At 45.2% G+C, this 24958-nt stretch overlaps 2 protein-coding genes across 3 annotated transcripts; both read left to right on the top strand.

The window, feature by feature from the left end:
• Positions 1-18437, top strand: fhdc2 (FH2 domain containing 2). Its single transcript, XM_036548533.1, has 13 exons — positions 1-78; positions 2640-3187; positions 3848-3909; positions 6189-6291; positions 6663-6748; positions 8596-8696; positions 9129-9199; positions 9398-9505; positions 9694-9764; positions 9956-10073; positions 10361-10525; positions 10775-12435; positions 18416-18437. The coding sequence occupies exons 2-13, from the start codon at positions 2759-2761 to the stop codon at positions 18435-18437; spliced, it is 2997 nt and encodes a 998-aa protein (XP_036404426.1). The 5' UTR covers positions 1-78; positions 2640-2758.
• Positions 15786-23560, top strand: rhogd (ras homolog gene family, member Gd). 2 transcript variants are annotated; one of them, XM_036547745.1, is made up of 2 exons: positions 15786-15843; positions 18416-23560. In XM_036547745.1, exon 2 carries the CDS (start codon positions 18445-18447, stop codon positions 19018-19020), a length of 576 nt encoding a protein of 191 aa, XP_036403638.1. In that variant the 5' UTR covers positions 15786-15843; positions 18416-18444; the 3' UTR covers positions 19021-23560. The 2 variants fall into 2 exon arrangements, with proteins under 2 accessions (XP_036403638.1, XP_036403639.1); XM_036547746.1 differs by lacking the exon at positions 15786-15843 and adding an exon at positions 15860-15970.
• Positions 23561-24958: the final 1398 nt, after the last annotated feature.

The following is a 24958-nucleotide window of genomic DNA, read 5'->3' as shown; positions in this document are numbered from 1 at the left end:
TGTTAATGAAGAAGATGTAATCCAACAAGGAAACTCAGGACTATTGTGGGAATCGTGCATAATATCGCTTTTATATAAGTAAGTGTGTTTCTTTAGAGTTTGATTTATAATGGGATTTGTATGAGTGTGCTCTAAATTTACAAAACTTTGAGTTGGTGTGCTAACTGGAATCGATACTGAGCGTGAGTGTTAAGCCCTTGAATATTTAAGGACAGACATTTTATACTGTTTTTTTGTGTTTTGGTTTGGAGTGGGTGGCGGTTCTGGACCATTTTCGTTTCGTCTAATTTTCTTGTTTGCAAGTAGCTGCTGCTCCGCTTTTCATCAATAAAAGTAAGTACTGGGACGCGCTTAAAACTGCAGAATAATTTCTTTTAGTTTTGGTTTTGTTTAAAGTCGAGGTTTAAAATTGTCGAGAGTGTAGCGGTGGACACAGCAACTGTCACTTACGCAAATGATTTTCCTAATGTTTTGCCACACCAATGTGAAAATAATAGGATTTAATAAATAAATAACTGTTGCAATTTGGGTGCCCCCATCTGGTCCTTGACCAGTTTGGCTCCAGTTATTGAACTTTTCCAGCTGTATCATTAACCCAGTCGCTCACATTAAATTAGGCACGATATTTTATAACTGAGTTAACTCGATGGTTATAATTGGCCAGTAGTGATATTTTTCATGCTTTTATTTTTAAAATTTGTGCTGCATGACGCGTTTTAACTCCAACTGTTGTAGCGTGTGTTGCGCGCTCTTGTGGTACCCAAGGGGAATAGCTTGTCAGTGGTTGAGCACAGAAGTTGTCTTACGCCAGGGGGATATTATTGCTAACGTAGCTATTTTGTCGCCAGATTCAGACATTTGAGTTATAGAGACTAAATGGCGCTGTATTCAGAATTCACTTTCTATGTTTTTTTTTTCTTTACCAAGGTATATAAAAAATAAACACTTTTGCCAGAGCAGAGTACCAGTTGTTTTAATTGGGAACGCTGTGCTAAGATTTTCTGGAAATACACTGCAGGTATCGTGTGAAATCTGGATGATTTCAAAAAATATGTTTTCAGGTGTTCAGATCGTGCTTGCCAGTACTCCAACTTTTAAATAATTGTTTCAATCATCACTCAGCTTTGATTTTATTATTTATTATTTTAACTTCTCCTTGTGCAGAGAGTTTGCATTAGAGAGATGCCATTTCTGTCACACTATGACGAGTGTACCTGTATTTTTTTCTTATCAAAACAGATTAAACGTTTTTATGTGGTCAAACGGTATTGAAAGTGCAAGGGGTAGTTTTGTGTGTAGAACGTCCAGAGGCATCCTTCGGTCGATACACAGAGGAGGCTCCGTGGGGTAATGCTGGCACTGTGACATTAGTGAGCGAGGGGATTTCCGTCTGGTTTGAGTCATTTGATGCAGTATCTCTTATCTTTATGCTTTGGACCTTTGTCATCGGACGCAGAATAGGTTGATATGTAGAGAGTGCGGAAACCAACTGAAGTTTGGTGTGAATTTGAATAAGAGATTGGATATTCCCAGCAAAGTTTATCAGTCAGCGTGGGAGACACCGCCAGCATGGAACCGCTAGCGCGGAGATGATTGATCCTTGAGGATTCTGTGTCTGAGCAGTTTCTGCCCTGACGTGCCCGAAACGCCCGATTTAGCACTGTGTGGGTGCTGAGAAGTTAACTGGAAGGGGCGAGTTATCTGTGTTTTATTCTTTGCAACTAGTGAGGAAAGATTGACTGGAAGAGGTGGTGCTGAGTGTTTTTTTTAAGCATAGTTAAACTTCGGGAGGGGGACCTTGATGTGTCTGAACGCTCTCACCACTAAAATCCCAGCTGTTTAAATGGGTGCCAGAAATTTAGAGATTGTAAAATCCTGGGAAGTCTACTGGCAACCTTCCCTCTAAACCGTATTTCCCCCGCTGTTTTCTCTATTACTCCCCATGGTCAATAATTACAATCCAAGCGAGGGATGGAGGGGCTGCGTTATGGCTTTAGTGCGGAGCAGGAGTGAAACCAGGCAGGACTAAACATGCCGTTCAAACAGGAGGGGACGCGCCGGAGCGGAGCGCACTCTCACATAGGCGTAAATTCACAGCCTCGTCCAACAGCGCGAGCGCTTTGAGCTAAAACCAGGGTATAACATTTACAATTTTAGCTTTAAACGGTTTGTGGATTAGCTGCGAGGGATACACACACAGGACAGACATTCTACCGCGTAGGACTAATTACAGGACAAGAGCTCCCAGCTGTTGGAGCGTGTATGCCTTTCAGCAGCGCTGTCTGCTTGTTAATTAACACGTGTGTGTTATAGGTGTAGATAAACCACAGAAGAGTGCACTGACCTCTACTTTACACGATACAGAGGACTAGAATTAAAGGTGTAAAACTTCAGATTCTGGTTGACATTATCTGGTGAGCAGCTGGGCTAACATAGTTTGAGGCATCAGTGTGAATGTGATTCATTTTATGACTGTTGTTATGCTGGTACTTTGGTGTGGTTTGATAGCGCACACCAACAGTACACCTGTAGAGAGTAAATTGGTGCCCATATGTTGACGATGAAACTTAAATGCACTTAAAGTTTGGTATGTTGATGTGGCTGTAGGTTCTGAACACCTGTGCTGTCTCCCTGTGCAGAGTGTAGAGCGGCTGACAGAAGCCTGTGTAAGGACTGTGCCGAACACAGACTGTGGGTGAGACTGTTGCAAGCTGTGGGGCACCGGGACCATTAGGACTGGCCCCAGTGGTTGGCCTCCATGCTGATTACTCTCACTGCGGCCACCAAGGAGCCCCGGGCCTTTCATGGAGCAGTGCCAGCCAGCCCCTGCTGCCCCGCGGTGGAAGTGACCTCCATGGACACCCTCCCTGTCCCGCCGCCACCTCTCCCCCCGCCCCCGCCGCCGCCTCCTCCGCCTCCCCCGGCCTCCACCCCACTGTCTCGCCGGGACCCCATCCGCCGCTCCAGGCTGCGCAACCTGAACTGGGAGCGGATACCGAAGGAGCGTGTGGAGGGGCGCAGGAGTGTGTGGAGCGGGGCCGTCTCCGGGGACGACGGCTTCTCCATAGACCTGCGCTCGCTGGACGAGCTGTTTGGGCAGAAGGAGAGCCCGCCGGTGGAGAGGGTCACCAGTTTCAGACGTAGCCTCACCCGCTGTGGATCGCCGCAGGACATCGGCAGTGAGAAGGTGAGTAGGCTGGCTGCTGGGAGGCTTCGGCGAGCTCGGCTGCCCATAGTGATTCCTTTGTGCTGGACGTTAACAATGAAAGTAGCATAGCATGAGGTAAACGTCTTCATTCTGGAGACAACAGGAGTAGGGGTTCCTGCTGGGGTCCTCCATTGACTTGCAGGCAGGATATGAAAAGAGTTGGAGGTGGGTGCATATCTGTTGCAGTAGGGATTCAAGGGTAGAACATGTATGGTAGAGATGACACCAGCTGCTATATGATAATAATAGCAGTGATAATAGACAGATGTGTGTGCTGTACGGTGGGATAGCAAGGTAGCTCCAATAACAGGTTATACAAGCACACTGCAGGTTCCTAACTATAGCCTTCACTGACTGCCTGCTGGCTGACCTTTCTGCTTGTTTTTGTGTGGTATGCGGAGGATTTATTGGTTTCTTTTTCCATTCAGTTTTCATAAGATACTTCTTTCTGATAAAAATCTGATTCCATCTTCATACAGTAAATCCTATGATATCCCCTTGGAATCATTAAACTTTCCATGCAGTGAAGATGTGGATATAAGTGTTCTCTGCATATTTCTCGGTCAGAGGGGGGAAAAAAAGATGTTTTTGTTGTCTGTCATTATGTCTGAATTGTCTCTTGTGTTTGTCCGTGTCCAGGTGTCCCTACTGGATGCCAAGCGGAGTATGAATGTGGGAATATTTCTGCGACAGTTCAAAAGGTAAGAGCCCCTTTCTAGTTCCAGCCTTCATTTTTCATGTTATGGGTATAAACCATTGTTTAACACTGCAAATGGATGAAAGGTGTGTGTGTGTGTGTGTGTGTGTGTGTGTATGTGTTTGAGCTGGTACTCACACAAAGCAGAACTTAACTGGCATGAAGTCTGCGATGTATCTGTCTTGGATGCGAACCCTCCATGCTGTTTGTGATTGTTCCTGCAGTAAGCAGTAAACTGTCAAGATGAGGGACAAGCGTGAGGTCGTGGTGGAGTGGGTGGGGGTTGGGGGAGGGGCAGACAGGTTTGGACAACCCAACATCCTGTGTGAGCAGCTGGGTCAGAGGGGTTTGATGGTCATCGAGGAGGTCGGAGGTGTCACCTGCTTTGAACCTTTTTAGATGGTGGAGGGGCCCCCTGTGGAGAGGGCCAGAGGAAGCGCCTCTCCTCTTTTGTCTGGACCTTTAGGGAGCTGGAGGGCTTTATTGAAATTTTGCACTTTCAAAGGTGTCATCCGTCTCCATTCGCTTTGTTTAAACAGTTTCTGGCGTCAGCCTCCAGCCTCCGTTTCCTTCGCTGTTTTCTGAGAATGTTCCTCAGTGTTAACGCACGCACATATGTTTGTCCCTATTTATTGTAGTGTTTGGTAATTAGTAAGGCCTTTTGCAAAGCTGGTATGTTGTTTTGCCTGCACTTGCACAGTGGCTGTGGGTGTGTGCATGCCCACACCATTGTGTACATCTGTAATTGAAGAGCACTTTTCCTAAAACGGCTGTGACTTTCTGTCAGAACTTGCACTAAACGCTCCATTTCGGTGGAACTTAAAAAATGCTACCAGAGAGTAAACAGCTCTGTTTTTTCACTGCACTTGTCCATTCATTCATTGCTCTGGTGTGGGAAAGCAGACAAAATGCTGTATGACAAGAGACTGTTGGAAGTATGTGCAGACTTAGAGCAAATTGTCCATGTTAGGCACAAAGTATACTGTCACTGCAACACATTTCTTTAATTCTAGCGAAGACTGTTTCTGCCTGTTTTGAGGTTCTGTTGAACCTTTCATGCGTCATTAATAGATATATAGAGCAGAATAAACAGCAGGTTTTAATCCTGTCAGTATCCTTTTTGCAATGTCATGCTGTGTTGTGCGGCCCTTTTGAGTGAAGATAAGAATAGAAGATCAACACAAAGCAGTCACCTCTGTTTGTTCTCTCCTGCTCCTTTTCTTACGTCCGGAGTCGGTTCTTTATGGGTGGCAGAGGGCAGACGTAGTGCCAGACTGTCTGTCTCAGGGGGGAGAACTGGATTATGGGTAGGGTAGAGAAGGACATTCAAGTCCTGCAGTTGTGCAGTACGGAGCTCTCAGGGTGGCTTTCAGGAAGGGCATGTGTGTTTGCGCAGTGGCTCCCTGTCCCTCGGAGTGGCCTGCGTGACGTCTCATGCCTGCCGTGGATAAGCTGCTGAGGGATGATAAATGATGTCTGCTCTCTGACCGCTGTGACCAGAGGGGACAGAGGCACATGGTACAGGAGACAGGCTCAGTCCAAGGAGAGCTGACTAGTAAGCCCTTCAGAGAATGGAGAGGGAGAGGTGGAAGAGGGCAGAGCAGCTAATCAACAGCTAAATTTATATTGTGCTGGAGGTTGCTCTGGATAAGAGTGTCTGCTAAATGCATGTAATGCAATCAAAGACCAGAACTGTATTTGCTCATTAGATTCTGTGCCTTTCGGATCATTACTATATAGGTTTCTTTGTCCATCTCCGCTCTCAGTTTAAAATATCTTTTGGGATGCAGATAGCCTAAAGTAGTAGTTTAGCAGTGTATATCAAGGGAAGGGCCTAAATTTCCATAAAACAGGATACAAGGATGAGATTTAGAATATCTGTGGGAGGATCTTCATTTCTGGTCTTGTCATGTTGAGAAAATGCATAAAGGCATTTTGCATTTTGGTGACGCATACTCTCTTGCATGCTGAAACGTATTTGACGCTTAGGGTAGTTTGCTCATTTTTTTAACATGAAACAGTTGATGGTTGTGAGTTTTTAAACATTTAGGTTATTTCCTAGTTAAGTTCCCATTTTGGCACATACTGCAGTATATCAGTGAGGAGCAGCAGAAATTACAGTGCATTGTTAAACCATTTTTGGTTTTATTCAATGTGGTTGTGGATTATTATTATCCACAGTAAATTCCAAGCCTTGCAACTGCTCTGGAGACTTTGAAGCTGTGCTTTGTATTGAATGAAAAATGATGTCATGCAAGAACTGGGTGTTGTCTTTTTCCACAGTGCAGCAAACGAGATTGTGGAGGACATCAGGCAGGGGGCCGGGGAGAGGTACGGGGCCGAGAAACTCAGCGAACTCTGCAAACTGCTGCCCGACAGTGAAGAGGTACTGATCTTACCCTTTATGTCCCATCTGGCACACCGTAGGCCCAGTGCAACCGCAGGGCTGTGATCAAACGGCACCGGCACGTCCTTCTCAGAGGAATACGTCTGTTATGCATTAGTCTGACCAAAGATGGGTCATAGTGTTTAACAGGAAACTCCCATTCACAGCCCATTACAGTAGATCTGTGCAGTGTTAAGTGTAACTGGGTTAACAAAATACTGAGACAGTTCTTGAAGAAAATGTGTGCAAATGAGAATATAGATATTAGGATTATAAACCTGTTTCAGATACACAAAGGAGGAGAGTGCTAGTAGAAACTTACTGTGTCTGTGGGCTGGATTTTGGCTTGATTTGCCTACTGTGTCCTGCAGGAGAAGAGGTTACGATCATACCAGGGGGAGCGCAGTCGCCTTGGCGAGCCTGACCTCTTCATGGTCCTGTTGGTGGAGGTGCCCAGGTGAGACCTATTTAAAGCCTCAAACCTTCATACCAGTCCCTCACCAGTGGCACACACATCACAAATCCCTCTGCATTGATGAGGGGTCAGGGGCAAGGTGTGGAGTTAGTGTTTGTTTAACAACCATGCTACTCCATCATGTTATTTTGCTACAGACTCATGTACTGCTCGAGCTCACAGCTACAGCTAGGAGAGGGACAACAGTGGGAGGGCTGGAGTCTGTCATATTAGGCCTCCTTTGGCTGAATATTGATTGAATGAAGGAATGTATTTGTTCATAATGGTTCATATATATTACAGAACAGGTTCTGGTAATAGTCAGTAGCATCACAGCTACAGCTGGTTAACTGTATAAAGCTGCCCTTGAAAGCTGCCATAAACTGGTAGTTGTGATCTACATAGTGGACACAGTTTCTTTTATATCTGTCTTTGTGTGACTGCCTGGATGGCAGCAAGGAGAGTCCTCTTTCTTCTATCTGAGAAACTGATCTGCTGTGGCATATATTTTGTGCATTGGGAAAGATGATATTGAACACTACTGAGCCTTATCATTGAGCTGGTGTGGCACAGGAAATGACAGTGTTCATCTCATGCAAGCCTTTGTTCTCCTGTTGAGGCCAGTTACTTCTGACTTTCTGCAATCTGCAGTTTTAAGTTTATACAGTGAGTTTTGTGCTTCTGATGTGAATCAGTTTGGTACCTCCTCCCCTTGCCCTCCTTTGTACCTATCCCCATCTAAGAAAACAAGTGAAGTGTAAGACTTAAGTATGAGTCTCTTCTGCCCATGACATAAATACATGCTTGAAGGCAGAGGGAAGGGTGTTATTTGGGAGTGCATTTGGGACACACTCCATTGTCATCATTCCAGCACCATGGCTCATAACAGAATAACATCCAGCCCTCCAAGTTATAAATAAATAAGTAACTACAAATCCATGAAAAAAGTGTTGGTCTCATACTGTGGTTGGAATCATACTGCTAACAGTGTTAATAAACACAAATCTGAAAGTGGGTTTTAATATTTTTTTTAAAAAAGTCAAGTCCTTTCCCACACTGATCTTTCCCACTACTGACAATCATTGTTTGCAAATAAGGTGATGTTAAGTTAGTTAAGGGCAGTGTTAGATGCGAGAAGGAGCAGAGTATTTCTTTAATGGAAGATTCTTGCTCCTTGTCCCTATTAATCTTCCAGTGTTAGCAATGCAGCGATTTAAATTGTTTGAAATTGAAGTCTGAGAAACTTTCAGTCACAGCAGAATTCAATACTACTTTTGTTGCAGCTGTGGTCAAGTGGAACTCTCACAAAATTCACAAATCTAACACTAAGTGTACACACCCAAGTATCCAAGGAAAGGAATTCTGGGATATTGCATTAAAATGAAGGGTACATGCGTGCACATTTGGGTTTTGGGAGCCATCAAGGGAAAGTGAAAGCTCCTTATTCTCATTTGGGACACTGTTGAGCATGTGATGTGGGGCCATCCTGAGGGGAAGTGATTAGGACAAGTGAGCGAAAAGGCCATTTGGGAAGCAGTGCCTTTCCCCCCGTTTTTCCTCCTGTCTCTCTCTTTTATAGCCACTCCCCCTGGCAGCAGTCCTTTGTCTTTCCTCGACTTTCTTCCTCTTTTTATCCCTTTTGTTTCACAGCAGCCCTTGGCTGTGCCAATAAATTCTCTTGCCAAAGCACTGACCACGCTGAACAACCCTGTCAGCCTATTGGAACAATACATCAACCTTCAACCTTCATTTACTTTGAATTGCTCTTCCCTTCATCTTGGTCCATTCACACAACGATGTTGTAGCACCTCTCAGGAATACAAACCGTCCCGTCTCTGTTTTCCTTTTAGTTTTCGGCTGCGTCTGGATGCCATGATCTTGCAGCAGGAGTTTGACCCTGCTGTGACCTCGCTGTGTGTGGCGGCCCGCTGTCTGGGGGACGCAGCCAGAGGTGAGGTGTCAAGCACAGGGGAGGAGCTACAGGGGATCACTGACCTGTTTTTGTTTCGATTTGAACTTTACTGGAAAATCACAGTAAATTATTGGATGTGACATTTGTTTATTGCACACATGAAGTACACACCAATCTCAGTTAGGTCTGACACATCTTACTTCTTCCTGTGTCATGACTGTTCCCTTTTTGATGTGTATTGTATATTCAGAGGTTGATCTTTCTTGGTATATACTGGGCTTAATATACCAGGACAATATGTACATGGTTACTGAGCTTTTCATTTGAAAAAACTGTTGAATGAGATCTTAAGATAACTGTGCTGCCCAATGAGGATATGAGAACTGGGACGGTGGGATTATGGGCATTGATAATGTTGGAGTGATCAGAACTGGAGTGTAACCCCCAATGCCCTTCCCTCTCTCTCCTCAGAGCTGCTGAACTGCCCAGAGCTGCACTCCATCCTACACCTAGTTCTGAGAGCAGGGAACTACATGAATGCTGTGAGTATCCTGTGGGGTAGGGGGGAGGGAGGGGCACTTTAACAGCTCAGTCTGGGATTTTACTAAAGGGGGCAATAAACCTCCTCACTGGGGTAAGAAAGAGGAGAGGGGCAGCGTTAATGGGTGCTTGTGTGCGTTTGTCTGTGAATGAGTGCAGTGACTCACATGGGTTTGACCTGAGTCTGGTTTCTCACACAGGGAGGATACGCAGGGAATGCGGCCGGCTTCCGCATCGCCTCCCTGCTCAAACTGGCCGACACCAAAGCCAACAAGCCGGGCATGAACCTACTGCACTTTGTAGCCATGGTAAGTGCTAGCAACAGGCAGAGGAGTGGGCTGGATATTCAATTTACAGCTAAGACAGTTTAAAAACACTGTCAGAATTATATTTTAAGGATCTGCATTGTATGTCTAATAGGAGATTTGACCACAGTGATATTACAGGAGAAATGTCCAATGTATAACTCATTATCCTGGTTTTTGGCCTTCTACAGGAGGCGGTCAAGAAGGATCTAAGTTTACTGTCATTCCCCAGTCAACTGGGCCACGTGGGTCCAGCCTCCAGGTCAGTACTGCCCTAACACTCTGAGAACAGGGCCATGCTTGCTCTGACCCACAGCATTATCACAGGCCTGCTAATGTGCAGCTCACCTGTTAGGAAAAGAGTTCACACAGGCAGCTGTTTTAGTGTGGTACCATTCTAGTTCCAGTAATAAAGTTTTAACGGGCTGTTCCTCTCCCCTTACTTCCTTGAAGGCTATCTGAAGAGGGGGTGCAGGAGGATCTCTCACGGTTACACAGCAGAGTTGCAGCGCTGCGCGAGAGTGTTCAGACCGAGGCTGAGATCCAGCAGCAAACCAAGCACTTCCTTGAGGTATGTGTCTCTTTATCAGCCCTACTGAATGGAGGCAGCACTAAACACAAGGGTGACCCACCTTTCTCTGCTGAGAAACACACTGAAAAAATTGACTCACTCAAAGTGTAAATTTGAACTGTAAGAATATTATTTTTTGCCCACAAATGGCTAAATGCATTTGATTAATGACTTGGTGACACCTATAGGCGAGACCTGCCAAATAGTGGTTCTTGATTTTAAATGCCCTAATTTCAAAGCTGGACTGTACTGGCACACATAACCGTTTTTTTACTGTCTACCCACAGGCTGCAGAAGTGAAGCTGGAAGAGGCGGAGGCTGAGGTGGAGGCCTTGCGGATGTCCAGCCAGGCACTAGTAGAGTTCTTCTGTGAGGATGACAACTCCTTCAAGCTTGAGGAGGCCTGCCGCATCTTCTATTCTTTCTGCCATCGATTCCAGAAAGCTGTGAAGGTGAGCTGTGTGTGTGTGTGTGTGTGTGTGTGTTAACTACTACTACTACCTCTCAGCATAGTGTGGTGAAGTCAGTCATCTTGTTGTACTATATGTTAGTCACACACTGATGATTTCGATAATCTGGCAAGTATGGTAAATCAGTGGTTTGAGTGTCGCAGCAACTTGCAAGGTAGTTCCCTGTGCCATGTGTGCATTTGTGTGAGACACCCTGCTCTCTCTGATGGCTCTTAATGGTCTGTGTCTCAGGAGAATGCGGAGCGGGAGCTGCAGGAGCAAAGGCGTGCGGAGCGAGAGCGGGAGAGTGCGGAGAAGCGCCGCTCCATCGCCACCTGCACCATGCTGGAGCTCGGGCAAGGCCAGGACGACCTGGAGCGCACTCTGGAGAGGAACCTCAGCTACACCTGGCACCGCCGCAGCTTGCGCCACCCTGAGGCTCGGAGGCCCTCCCTGCGCTTCGCTGCCTTGGAGAGCAACACTGACACCTCACACAGCCCGCGGGACCTGAGCAGTGACGCCATGCCTGTTAAACAAGAGCTGAATACCGATACTGCTCAGAGCAAACTAGGGCTAAACAATGATAACATACACTGTAGACAACGGCTGAATGCTGATACACCACGCAATGGACAGGTATTGAGCTCAGATACTAAACACAGCCAACATGGCCTGAAAACAGACACCCTGTCTAGCCTACAGAGTTTACCTGTTGATTCTACACCAAGCCAATGCACCCAACCCAGTGATTCAACCCACAGGCTACGTGGGCTGACCTCTGATACTCCACATAGTTCCCAGGAACTGCCCACAAACACTCTTCATGAGCAACAGAATCAAACCACTGATACCATACACCCTAGACCTGAGCTGCCCTTTGACTCTGCGCTCAGAGCCTGGGGACCAGTTCCCAAGCTGTCAGAGAGCATTTCAGTGATGGTCACTGATAGAGTTGATGCAGCAGCCAGTGAGCCTTCCCCAGAGAGTGCTCAGCTGTTGAGACTTGTGTCTGAAAGGGTGCTGAGCCAGCAGACGAGTCTGGGGACATCCTCTGCTCTAGAGATGGACAAGCAGCTTAGATTGATGGCACCAGAGCCTGTCCCACTGTTGGCCCAGGAGGCCGAGCTTCCTAGTCCAGGGAGTGAGCGGATGTATCCGCGTGTGGGCGAAACGCTGGAGTGTCACACCCTGGTGCGGGGTCTGCGCTCCTATGAGAACCTCAGCACGCCTGTGCCCCGGGCCACTCCCAACCACTGCTCGAAATGGAAGAAAGAGAGGGAGGCAGAGGAGCGGGAGGGGGCGAAGTCTCCCCAGAGCAAGGATGACGCCCGCATCGGGAAGGAGCCTGGCAGAGGGCTGCGAAGAGGTTCTGTGCCTAGACCAGCAGCGCCCGCTAACACCGGCATCCCCAGGGTTCGTGCCAAGGCAGAGCCAGCCTGTGCGGAGGATGCCACTTCCCCGCGTCAGTCGCGGCTGCCGCCTCCTCGCAGCGGCTCTGTGCGTACCTCGCTGTCCCCCCGTCCCGCCAGCACCCAGCCCGAAGTCAAGCGGCATTCCAGTGTGCGAGAGAAGGCGCGAACAGTGGCCGACCAGGGCGGGAAACCCGGCCGCTGCCTTCCGCAGAGATCTAAATCTGAGAGGGACAAGGTGCCGGCTGTGCAGGAAGCGTTCGTCAGGGGATCCCCTCTGCGCGTGACTAAGCGTCTGGCCCCTAACCCTGAGTCCCATATCCCCTCCCCGCCCAGCACTGTGCAGAACCTCTCCTCCACTACTGCTAAAACCATCCGCACAGCTGTGATTGCTGCTGCAGCCATGAAAACGGCCAAGAACTGCGAGTCTGCCAGGCCCAAGACCCCAGGGTCACGACTGCCTGGCCCCAAAGTGGCCCGCCCAGCCACCCAGCCTATGTGGAGGTGAGAGCAGAGAGCGTAACGTGTAAAAGGCCTCTTACTCATAGGAGTCTCACTAGAGCCAGTTTGAAGTTTCAGGTGTATAAAAGAATGTGTTCATGAAAGTATATGTGTCAAAGCATGTGTAAAATTGAATTGCACCGGATCATATGCAAAGGAAGGCATATCCTTGAGGACTCCAGAATGTCCAATGGTACGTCGGCTGATGACTGAATCCCAGCTCCCAGTGTTAAATTGATATTGTACAGCATCATCAATTGTGGGGCACTGTGGGAGTTCATCCTGATTGAGAGTGGCAGACACCGAGGTTGCCACAGTGAATGCAGAAGTGGAATTTACTGCCTTACCATCTATCTGCCAGCATTTGTTTGTGTAGTTTCTGCACCTCATGCTGAGTAAAGTAGCTGTGGACATTGCTTCCCTGTTGTGTATATAGGAGAGATGAATGACAGTATGGAGAGTGGGTCATTGAGGATACCGCACTGTCTTGTCCAGCTTTAGAGGAACTGCTCACTACCTCCAGCCACTAGAGGTCCTTGTGCAGGGAACAGGGTACCTCTGGGGGGAACCCTCAGTATACCTCAAGGCACGTACCTGAAATGCAAAATGCCCATTTGACCTTGTTCCTTTCTTCTGAGTGTCTTGAAGAAATACTGGTCACTAAAACCTAGCATCCCTACTGACTTCATTCTCTTCTACTTATACATATTTTGTTTGCTAGCCTTCCAAAGTTGTTTACTTTCCTCAAAAAATGTACTTTTCTAAATCTAAGGTAAATAGTATAAGTTAAATGACTCCCTTAGCATTTGAGGGCAATGTCTTAAGTCTTGATGCATTTTTAAAATGGGTTAGGAGTAGTTCTAATCATTCAAGTGCCTGCTGTGACTCTTGTCCAGCCTCTTCCTGTCCTAACCCCACCTCCTATATCAGGTTTTTGCCCTAAATGTTCCTGTATGAAATAAGGCTGAGTACGTAGTAGCCCCTAACCCACCTAACTCTAGAACATTAACAAAGAAGGAACTACATTCATTCAGCATGTTTTGAAGTGAGAATGGAACTTCAGGGCTCAGAACATTGAACTGTTTTGTGTTGTGAACCAGCCACCCTCAGTCAATGGCCCAGCCTAGCACTAGGTACAGAACTGATCCCCCTCCAACACACTCATTGGTGATTTTGGTGCACTTTAGAAAACTGAAGAGGGATTGGTGCTGGGTGTATGTATTTTATTATGATATGTTGTATTTTTTTTGAAGACCAGAGCAAATAATTTAACTGAATTACATAAGTGATTGTTACCTGGTGTAATTTTTGTATGACATTTGTAAATAAAAGAAAGTAAAATAAAGATGGCTATCACTGTGCAATGTATTGTCTTCCCCTTTAATTATTCTGAGATAATTGGTTGAACACTTGATTGATATTCTTGAAAGAATGTCTGTTGGTGTGTGCGGTCAAAAAGATAACCATCTAGGCTGTTGGTGAAACCTTCAACTGGATATTGCATGATTCAGTATTAATCTGACGCATTTACACATTGCAGTACTGGCAGGCTGAGTAATATGCATATTATACAAATACACAGAAGACTCAAAATCAAAACATTCACATGTAGAGTTCATGTAGGTAACTAATGCAGTATTTTTTACTCTGGAACTCATGTATTGAAAACAGCAAGAAAACATCCAGTTTCCCCTTAGCAAATTTTAAGACATGGGCAGGTAATTTTGGTGTAACTTTCAAATGAATTTCACCATTGATTAAAAGTATTGAATGGATTACAGCTGGTGAGTGGTATGTTTAAGGTAGTTTCCTGTGTCAATAATAAGTGCAGCTGTAATGATCCTGTCACTGCCTGCTGCTACACTGTGCTGCTGCTGAACAGCTACACATGAAAATCGCTCCACAGCTAGGCTGGCAGCGCACGCACACCAACTGCAGAATGACCGACTTTCAAAAGTGTTTATTTAGAGAGAGAGCTAATGAACCAAGCTGGCCCATTTTCAAGGTCTTCAGACTTCCTCCTCAAGCCCTTTCCTCCTTTAACTTGCCATAGCCCTCTGCCCTTCAGCTCCACTCAATGTCTGCCTCTCTTTCTTGTTCCTTCTCCTGATAGAGGCACCACTAGACTGCAGACGTTGTCATGGAGACACCCGAAGCATCTCAGAGAATCCCCACACAGAATAAATGTGGGGGGGGGGGGGGTGTAAAAAGGGTGGTAGGGTCTCAGTGGGAAAGTTTTCTTTATAGGACGGAGTGACGCCAGAAATCTTCAGAAAAGCAATAAACCGGAGCCTCTTTGTATTTGAATGTCTCTGACTATAGGTCAGGGTGTGCATATGCACAAGTATCTGCTCTCAAGTGTGTAAGCCTGACGTCAGGAGGCTTGTGACTAACTTGTATGTGGTTAAGTATGCAAGTCACTTTCACCTTCACAAACAATAGCCACCATTCCTTTCAAGTGGATCCTGATACAGTAGATACAGTGTGGATGGGGGATATCCTTTTAAGTTTTCATCTGCAAAGGAGCTGAAAAGTGGAATGCAAGGACATCCCTTCACTCATTAAGGAGTTTCCTCTAGGAATCTGACATACTCATGGCAGTTAACTGCAAACACGAAATATTCTTTGCAGAATGAAGTACAGGGCAGCAACGCAGAGCAGCTGTTAGGACCCTGACACTGGAGGGTCATTAGTTCAAATTCCAGGTGGGTCATTGCTTTTACATCCATTAGGAAGATTCTTTTGGCCCCTTGCTTTGCAAAAATGAAAACATGGAAAAAAAAATCACAAATGGATTTGTGAGCTTGGTCTTTGAAGAATTGAGTGTCTGTTGGGGAAAATAAATACACACTGACAGTGAATGAGTAGCCTACATTGGAATTTTCAAAAAAAAAAAATACAAAGGAGAAGGGGATTGTCCTTAAGATTCATGTAACCCAGCACCTCCAATTCCTCGTTCTTTGTCTTTCATAAAATCATGTGGCCATGTTGCTGGCTGTAAGACGACCACTCTTACAGTAGTCTCACGGGCTGCTGTGGCGCTTGGTGGACTTAGTCTATCCTATACTGACATCTGGCGGCAGCACGAGACTGAAATAGGAACGATATTCTCGTTATGTTCCTACAACCAGTTTTTCAAAAACAAAAAAGTATGCAAAAAAATCCCCGTTGCTACCTTCGGCTATCAGTTATGGTTATTTTATGTTTGTTTTATTTGGTGTCTAGCTTCATTTTTCTGTTACCGCATACTGGCCTCCATACCGCCGCATACTTAACTTAGACACTACATTTCCCAGAATTCACCAGTGCAAAGTAAGTCATGCGTAGTCGGTATTTGGGGCAGCTCCCCGGATGCGGTTCTGTCTGGTCTTACTGAGCGAAGCCAAGAGAGCGCGAGACCTAAGTGAGGCGGTGAGACAGATAAACTTTACATTATTTAGCTGGCTGTGTGTTTCAGTAACATATATTGACTTGTGGCTGAACCAGGATTTTCTGTTACTTGCTGTTTGTCTGTTCTTGGAATTATACAATTATCAAGGTGAACTTTAAAACCCCAAATCTGTTCACATAGCTATCTTGTTAGCTAGCTGTTAACGTTACCCAGCGACATTATTAACGTTAGCTAACATGAGCTGTCTTAGTAAAACAACGTTAGCAAACAGTTTGTCAGATTGCCAAGTGTTATATAGCTAGCTAATTAACTTCATCTAACTTTACATAATGTACCTAGCTGGCTAATGCCTTCTGTTAGTTAATTATCTGACATAACCTATATTAGATATATTAGATACACAAACGGCTAGTTAACTAGCTGTTGTAACAGACCATGATACATAACATTAGTCATCTAGTCTAGTTGACTACAACTTTTGGTCAGGTACGTTAGCCAGCTAGTGTAGCTATTCAGTGTCTCCGGGTTGTTAGCTGAATAATTGTTAATTTGACAACTTGTTAGCAAACTACTTTCGGTTTGTTAAAGATATTGTTGCATTAAAAGACACTGATAAGCTATCGTAGCAAACGATCCATCGAGCCATTTCATGTTACAGAGCTAATTGATGGCAGACGTCTCCCATGCTAAGTAACGCTAACCACACGAAGGCGAGTTTTGCGGTTGGAAGTCTCTTTCTGACCAGTTAACTTGAGAGCTTGCCAGCTAACTAACTGTTTAGATTAGTCTGATCTGTGGCAAGTTAGGCAATATTTAATGCGGACACTAGTTATTAGGCAAGTTGTGTTAACTTACTGGCTAACTAGCTAGCTGATATTTACACGGGTTCAGAATACTAACAGTAGGCTGTTTTTAGAACGTTAACTAGTTAACTCAGCTAACTATTTCCGCCATCACGTAGAACGAGTCACTAATTAGTTTCTCAGCTAGCTAACCTTGTTTAGAAACTGCTAACTATGAGCGGCGTTTTCTTCGACACCGCTAGCTGGCGACTACATAGGCCTAGGTTAGTCTGGTTAAAATATATTTTAGTATGATGGGACTCCGAGCGATAAACTCGATGTCTAGAAAAGTCAGAAAAATACCCTAACGCTAGCTAGCGCCACCCATTTGGATAACAACTTGCCAACAGTCAAGACTGGAAATCGTGCATTGTGTATATTGCTCTAAATCTGTTGCCGCTATCTGCCAACTTGAACAGCCGGCTAGACTAATAAGAAGATACTGTAATTTACGTAGCTATCATTACAATTGCACTCTTACTTGACATGGAAGTCCTAGCGACTTACTAGAAGTAAGCTTGTTGGATTACTGTCTAGTTATTTGCCGGCAGTTTGCTGAGGTTAAACTGAGTTGCGGTATTGAAGACCTAAGTGAAATTCGAAAGCAGGGTAATTACTTGGAAAACAGTGCCGGCTAGCAAGCAAACTATTCGTGAAATTATACATTGATCATTGAAATGGTCAGTCTGTTAGCTGGCCTGTTAGCGTACTGTTTGGTTCCCAGTTATCTTGCGTCTGTCCTTGTCTAGCCTAACGTTACCAGTCTTGGTAAGAGAAGCTTGTAATTTTAGCCACGGGCACAGATAATGGGGTTTATGCGGAAGCATTTGAGGCAGAGATTGTAGATAGCTTGCTGAGTATGTAGCCTAGTGTGATGCAATTGTGGTTGACGGTACTCAACGCAGTGATTGCAGTGGGATAGCTTTTAACGTCTGCATTCATATGGGCTTCATATCTCGACTTATCAAGTGCTGCCAGCGGTGTCCTCAGTAGCCTAGTAGGAAGCTGAAGATAGCAATGTTTTGTTTTCTTTTTTATACATAATACAGAATTCTTCTGTAAACTAACTGGTCAGCGGGGTTGACAAAAATGAATTGATGACATCTGGACTTACAGTGGGATTTATTGATTCGCTAATTTATGGAAATTACAGAAGACAAGTAGACAGACTTTATAGTAAAATTCTCTGAATTATATATGAGGTGTTAAACATGACTGCTCTTTGCCATGAATAATTTATGTTATTGTGCAGAAATTGCTTGTGCATTAGTTTAGCCAATCTGGTCCTCAGAGGAGTTCACTGTCTGCTTGTTGTTGTTCAGACTAAGCTGAATTTGTTTATGAAATCCCTTGCAAAATACCTTCAGAAGTAAATCCCACTCCATTTAAGTGCCTTATGGATCACTGAAAGCTAGTGGTTGAAAAGGTTGTCATCTGTAGCAGATGACAACCTTCTCATGTGTTTCTGATTATTTCAGGGATTGCAGCCAAAGAGTTGGTAATAGTATTGTCCTGTAGGTTTTACATATAGTACCTAAAATAGCCAATAAAGGTGTCCTTATCAGCATAAATACTCAGGGTTTTTTGAGGGAAGGGGGGTAGTACTGCATTTTGCGGTGGGAGAATTTATTGCACTTGTGACCGACACCAGCATTACCCCGTTTCTGATTTATTTAATCACTCGAGGGGCTCGTGGATGATCTGCACCCGGTGTTCTTCACGTGGTTGATTCTCCCTCTGTCTCCCTCAGGAGCCGCAGCCTGTGTGGATGAAGGAAGGATGCAGACGATAAAGTGTGTGGTGGTGGGGGACGGGGCGGTGGGCAAGACCTGCCTGCTGATCTCTTACACGACCAACGCCTTCCCCGAGGAGTACATCCCCACCGTCTTCGACAACTACAGCGCCCAGATGAGCGTGGACGGGCGCACCGTCAGCCTCAACCTGTGGGACACGGCGGGCCAGGAGGAGTACGACCGCCTGCGCACGCTCTCCTACCCGCAGACCAACGTCTTCATCATCTGCTTCTCCATCGGCAGCCCCTCGTCCCACGCCAACGTGCGGCACAAGTGGCACCCCGAGGTGTCGCACCACTGCCCCAGCGTGCCCATCCTGCTGGTGGGCACCAAGCGTGACCTGCGGTCCGACGGCGAGACGGTGAAGAAGCTGAAGGAGCAGGGCCTGGCCCCCACCACCCCCCAGCAGGGCAGCGCGCTGGCCAAGCAGATCGGGGCCGTCAAGTACCTGGAGTGCTCGGCGCTGCTGCAGGACGGCGTGCGGGAGGTGTTCGCCGAGGCCGTGCGCGCCGTCTTGTACCCCGTGACCAAGAAGAATGCCAAGAAGTGCGTGCTCTTATAGTGGGGAGGGGAAAGACTGCGGACGGAGCTGAACAGCTGTGTCATGGTTCCAGGCCCCCTACCACTATATGCTCTGTGTAGCTGTTCTGTTTCTCCATTTTCTCTTTAACCCCCCTGCTCTTACCACTCTTGTTTTTATCTGTAATTTTTTTTTTCCCCTAACCAAACACCAAAGTGAAGATGCCAGGGGAATAACGGCAGTGGAGGGTGTCTCTCCTTGTGCCTGGCTTGGTGTGCAACCCCACTCTTTTTCCAACACATGTTAAGTTCCCCTGCTGTTTCTTCCCACCGCTCCTCTCCACAGGCCCTCCCTAAAGAAGACCGCCTGTGTCTGCTCTTTCATGTTTGCCTTCTGTTTTGTCTTCTTGGAATTTTGTGCTTTATATTTGTGGACTGAATTAGCAGATGAAAAAAGTGTAAAAGCGTGCATGAAAGTAACCCCATATTGAAAATTGAGAAGAGAAGCTAACGATTTACCAAAAAACCTTACTGAAATCATGTCCTTTACCTTCCTGTGGAATCTGCCAAGTGTTCATTGGAGAGGAGGAGCGCTGGGTCTCCCCTCTCTCTACACCTTTTGCCTGGCCCTTGGTGATGAAGAGGCTCAGTGACTGGACAGCAGCCTCTGTATAAGGGGCAGGGGTCTGCCAGGGCTGTAACCTCAGTTCAGCTAAAGGGCTCCTCTTTAGAGGCCTGGAGCTTTGCGTGCCTTCAAGAAGCAGCTTTAAATCCCATGCTGTGTTTGCGGTCTGACCACGATACGTCGAGAGGATCATGTCAATCAGGAGCCAAAAAAAAGTGACACTGTAGAGCACATGCCTGGACACATTGACTTCAGAGCGCAAAAAGGAGGCCCTGACTATGGTTAGCAGGAGCAAGCACATCATAATCCTTTTCCAGCTCCAGTCTCCCTCATTCTTTAGTGATGGATCAATTAGCCCTTCTGACACAAAAACAAAACAAGTGGAATTAAAATGTAGAAATAGAGGCTGAACTGCATATTTGGCACCCAAGCACAATGCTTGGATTAGTTCAGTCTGTGTCCCATACCAGAGCAGGCCTTTGTTTGTGAGCCGTGAGCTTGCAGACATATTTTATTGTCAAAACAGAAGTCCAGGTTTATTGTTACATTAGCTGGGGATTGTCTGTGGATAAATTTAATGTGTCTGCAGTGCAACGAAAGTTCTAAAGTAGGTTAACATCCTCATTACATCACGAGTGACAGACCTGGGCCTGGGTACGAGGATATTTTTTCAACAGTGAGGTTGTTAGGAATGTTTAAAAGCAAGTGTGTAAGTGATGTCAGATGCTTTTACTTTTAAATGCTCTTGTCAAACCCTTTTATATCTGAAATGACCTACAACAAAAGAAACTATTTACTGGAATAGGTGTGATAGTCTGGTTCAGTTGGACTGACAGCTGACATCAGCATGCCCAGAATGATTAGCTTTTTAAACATGATCAGTATGTAGATTCTCTTGCTCCTGTGGGCTAATGATCACTGTCAAGCCGCATTCCGTTTTCTGTACATCCTGGGATTCCCGGATTATAACTGTTACTTGCATATCAGGATTCCTAGCAATGTGCCTTTGTCCCTGTTTACTGTATTGAGTGTTGGATTGGAGGGACTGTGCCAAATAGTGCATTTTAAATATTAAATGGTTATGTTGCTTTTTTTTCTTAATTTACAGTACTTTTTTTGTATAAGTTCTCTGATTAATTTCCCCACATATACCATGAAGCTTCATAGATTTTATGGGCCTTTTAACTCCCTTGATGATTATCTCCAGGCAGGATGAATGTGTGAGTGCCGATTGTGGTCCCGAGTGGCTGCTGGCTGCTTGTTGTCATGAGCGAGAGCAGTTGGCCTCTAGGCATCATGCTGGCGAGAGCGATTGGCTGGGTGAAAACGCTCGTCACACCGCGGCGCCGGAACGCTCCGGGTCCTCGGTGACTCCGGGGGGGGGGCCTCGGGGGGGGTGCTCTGCACCTCTCTTTAGGGGGAGCGTGCACACCTCTCAGGTGTCGACATGTAGAGTTAATGATTACCCCTGCAAAGCAACAACCTGAGTCAGAGCCAGAGCACCAGCTGGCCTCAGCCTTCAGCACGAGTTTGCCACTGTCTCTCAATAGGCTCAGACAGATCAGCCCGTGTGCGGTCTAGTATTTACTCACCAGTGGTAATGACGCCATAGTTCTTCCCTCTGTGTCACCTCCCAACAGGATCAGGGGTGTGTTTTATTTTTTTCCTTCCTTCTCCCCTTGCTGGATCTGTACAGGGGTAGAGGTTAGAGCACCCACGGTGTTCTTTTCCAGAAAAGATGAAGAAATGATTTACATATAATTTTTCTTCAAGCAATGCCTTCTTTCAGTGAAAAAGTTGGGTGTGCCTTGCAACAGAGACTGAAATATCAAATGTACATAACTGCTAAAACAGTTTTTTTTTGGAGGTGGTAATACCAACAGAAATATCTGTTCTTTCATCTGTAATCTGTTTGTATTTAAACGTCAGTTGCAGTTGTCATGCTTGGCTACATGTTTCGTACTAGAATGAATGTGTCCTTGAACCTCTTCATTTACAAAAACTGGACCAACTGTCCAGGTACATGTGCTGTGGCTGCCCGATTTACAACCTGACCTTATGATTGACTGCAGAAGCTTACTTTTTTCTACTGACAAATACAACAGACAAGACTCTGTTTCAGTGACTTCATACAACCAGTTGATAATGATAAAAATTTCTGGAATTAATTTTTGTGTGATGCAATTCAGCACTGATATGATTTTTTATGTGACACAACTCTACATAAATGACACATTATTGTATTTAGTAATCTTAAAACAGTTGCATGCGAGCGGTATGACTTTGAATTAAGAGTCAAGTCCTGGCACCAATAATGTTATTTTTTTATCTTTAAATAACTGAACACAGGGTGATGTCTTTGAATGCGTATTCCCATCACTCCACCAAAGATGTTGTTCAGAGAAAAGTGGCTTGTACAGAAATTGAAATCAGGTTCCTGCAGTGTCTTGAGTTCTTACTGTTTGTCTCTGTATCGCACCCACCTGCAGCTTGTGCTGTCGTCATGGATATATCAGTTGTCCCCAGTGAACATGCTCAGATGTCCGCTCTTTTCCTCTGGCAGTGCCTACCGTAATCAAAGTGCCTTTTTATTCATGGAATTCTTTTTTACGGATTTCTAAGTCATGGACAAAATCTTACATGGTCAAAAAGCACGCAGAACTGTACGTTTCTCATGAAATGCACTGCATTCATATGCAGTTAATGGCTCTCAGTTCTTGCATGACCTCAGTGGTGCATTTTCAGTTGTGCTTGGAAGGTGTGTGGCAACTAGTCTATGTGGATCTCTTCACTGGGTGCATTTCAAATATTGGGAGACGAGTGACAGACTAACAGGGGGACCATATGTGATCCACAGCAGCAGCCTCTGCTCTCGGTTTCCTGTTGATGTTGATGATGGTGTGTGGGAGCAGGAGGTCTGTCTTCACATCCATTTCCTCTGACGGTGTGCTCAGAGCAGGTGTAGCTCAGTCTTGGCAGGCTGGGGCTGTTGGCCTGTAATGGAGGAACTTCTCAAGACCCTCTCTCAGGCAACTGACAGGAAATTCACACATAATGTGAGAGAGCGCTGTGCCTGTTCTGTGAAATTTTAAAATTATTTTGTTACTTTTATCGTGTTGCCTGTATGGATAGTAAATGGCTTGTGGTTCTTCAGGATTGTTTTAGCTAAACCTATTCAAAAATCATCAGATGGTTCATCATTTGGTAACACCCTGGCAATTTGAAAGACCAAGGGGTTCGTTTTGCTTGATCACTGTGATGAGATCAGAAATGAACTGACAGCGGCAGGAATGGGATCCATACAGTTCATCTTGACTGACAGATAACAGTTGAACCTACCGAGGTGGAAACTAAAGCCTAGGATGGCCCCAGGGCCAACCAAATTCAGCGCTGAAATCACTCTTCATTTAAAATGGAAGAGGAAATGGATTGAGCAATGTAAACCTTTCTAATTGTTTTATTCAGTGTTCACAGGAAGTCTGCTTACTAATCTGGTGATTTGATAAATGCAGTAGTGATTATGGGTCTGGAAATGTTTGAAGGGAAGGTGAAGGAAGGGAAAGTGATGTGGAGTTGTGTCACTCCCTTTGTGGGAGGTGGGGAGAAGGGTGGGGTACTTCTCTATTGTGGTACAGTTAGAGCTCAAGGTACTGCTGAAGTGGGTGGATACACTTTACCATAAAAAAAAATCACATTACCAGAAATGCTGCGTGAGAGAACATATGGTTAGTCATAATCAAATACGATAAACTCCAAATTCTGGTGGTGTATTTCTTTGCTTATCTTCACATGTCTAGTATACTGTCAAATCTCAACAGGTGACTGGGCCCCACAACCACCAGCGCCTCAGATCTGTCTACTATGGTGTGTGGTACTAAATTTATACACTGGGAACTTGATTTGTAGAAATTGTGTTGTCTTTTTTTATATAACAAACATATTTGTATAAAAGAACTAACAGTGGAAATGATTTTTAAATTATGCAAAATAAAATTGTTACAATTAATTATTGCTTGTCCTTTAGGTTTGTCCTATGTCTGATAAATGTTTTCACCTGACGCGCAAAGGGAGACAAGAGGAGCTAAGTGATTTACTGACCCAGAGCGGATGCTTTAGTGGAAACATTTACTGCACTTGAACCCGATGCTGATAGATACTAACACCAATCGACGCAAACATCCTGGCTCAGTTGGAGCGAGACTCCACTACACAGCATGCATTAAGTCAGTTCTTTGTGCTGGTTAATTTCACTGCCCTGGAACCATGTTGTGTTTGTCAGGCTTTAAAGGAATGCTTCCACTCGCTAGAGGAAAGCGATGAAGGAGGGGAGCAGTTGCTCAAATTAATAGCAGACATGACAAGACACAAGTATGCAAAAGACATAAACCTGTGAGCTGAGTAACGCCAGCAGGGGAGAATAAACACGTCGACATAATGTAACGAGTGCGTGCCCCAATGCAAGCACGCGGGCTTCCGCTCTGCCTGTGCACAAGCCACAACAAAGGGCTGGGTGAGGTTTCCGAAACGGAGAGAGAACAGCGCTGTGATACATACTGACGTAATCGAATTCAAACTGCAGTACCTACGCACACCGCCCCTAACATTTTTTTTTTTTTTACCGGAGGGGAGATGCATGTGTTGTTGGAAGGCTTCAGTTTTTAAGAGCACTTCTTGGATGCAGCCGCGAAATGGATTCTGGAGGACCATCTGGTGATCACAGCCGTGGACACATACAGTAAAAGCGGAATGTATGAAAGGTTCAGTCAGATCCATCTCTGAGCTGAGATAGGCCTCAATTTGCTACAGCCAAGATCTGTAGAAAAAAGTCCATAAATAGAAATTAAATATATTTATTAGGAAATTCATGTCCAGAATGGCCACAGAGCTTACAAAATTCAACGACATTGTGATTTCAGTGATCAGTTGTAACTGAAGTCTGACCTGTGAGCTTGCCAGTCTGAAAAGCCAAGCTTACACTCACACTGCTCCTTGTCAATGGCCTAGGTGGTGCTGTAAAGATGTAAAGTGTCCAAAGCTGGCATTATCTTCTGGTACAAGGTGTCACAGTTATATGTATGTTTCTGTTAGCATTCATACTGCTGGTGTGAAATTTAAGAGAATGATCTCATGATCTGGGGGACAAACAGCTGTCTTTACTTTTTTGTCTCAGTTTTAAATTACTTTACAGTAACTTTAGTTACATATCTTCACTTGATGTTAGAAATTTTGGTAGTACCATTTTTATTATTTGAAGCTTTTAGATACATTCATGGTGTCTTTATCAGGTTTCTATTTAAACAGCATCATATTTTTTGTAATTTTGGGTCTCCAACAGCCATATAATTTTGGAATATTT

This window comes from Megalops cyprinoides, chromosome 16 (genome assembly GCF_013368585.1).
Source record: "Megalops cyprinoides isolate fMegCyp1 chromosome 16, fMegCyp1.pri, whole genome shotgun sequence".
Classification (NCBI taxonomy): domain Eukaryota; kingdom Metazoa; phylum Chordata; class Actinopteri; order Elopiformes; family Megalopidae; genus Megalops; species Megalops cyprinoides.
The sequence above is the reverse complement of the archived record's forward strand: the minus strand, read 5'-3'. Positions and strand labels throughout refer to the sequence as shown.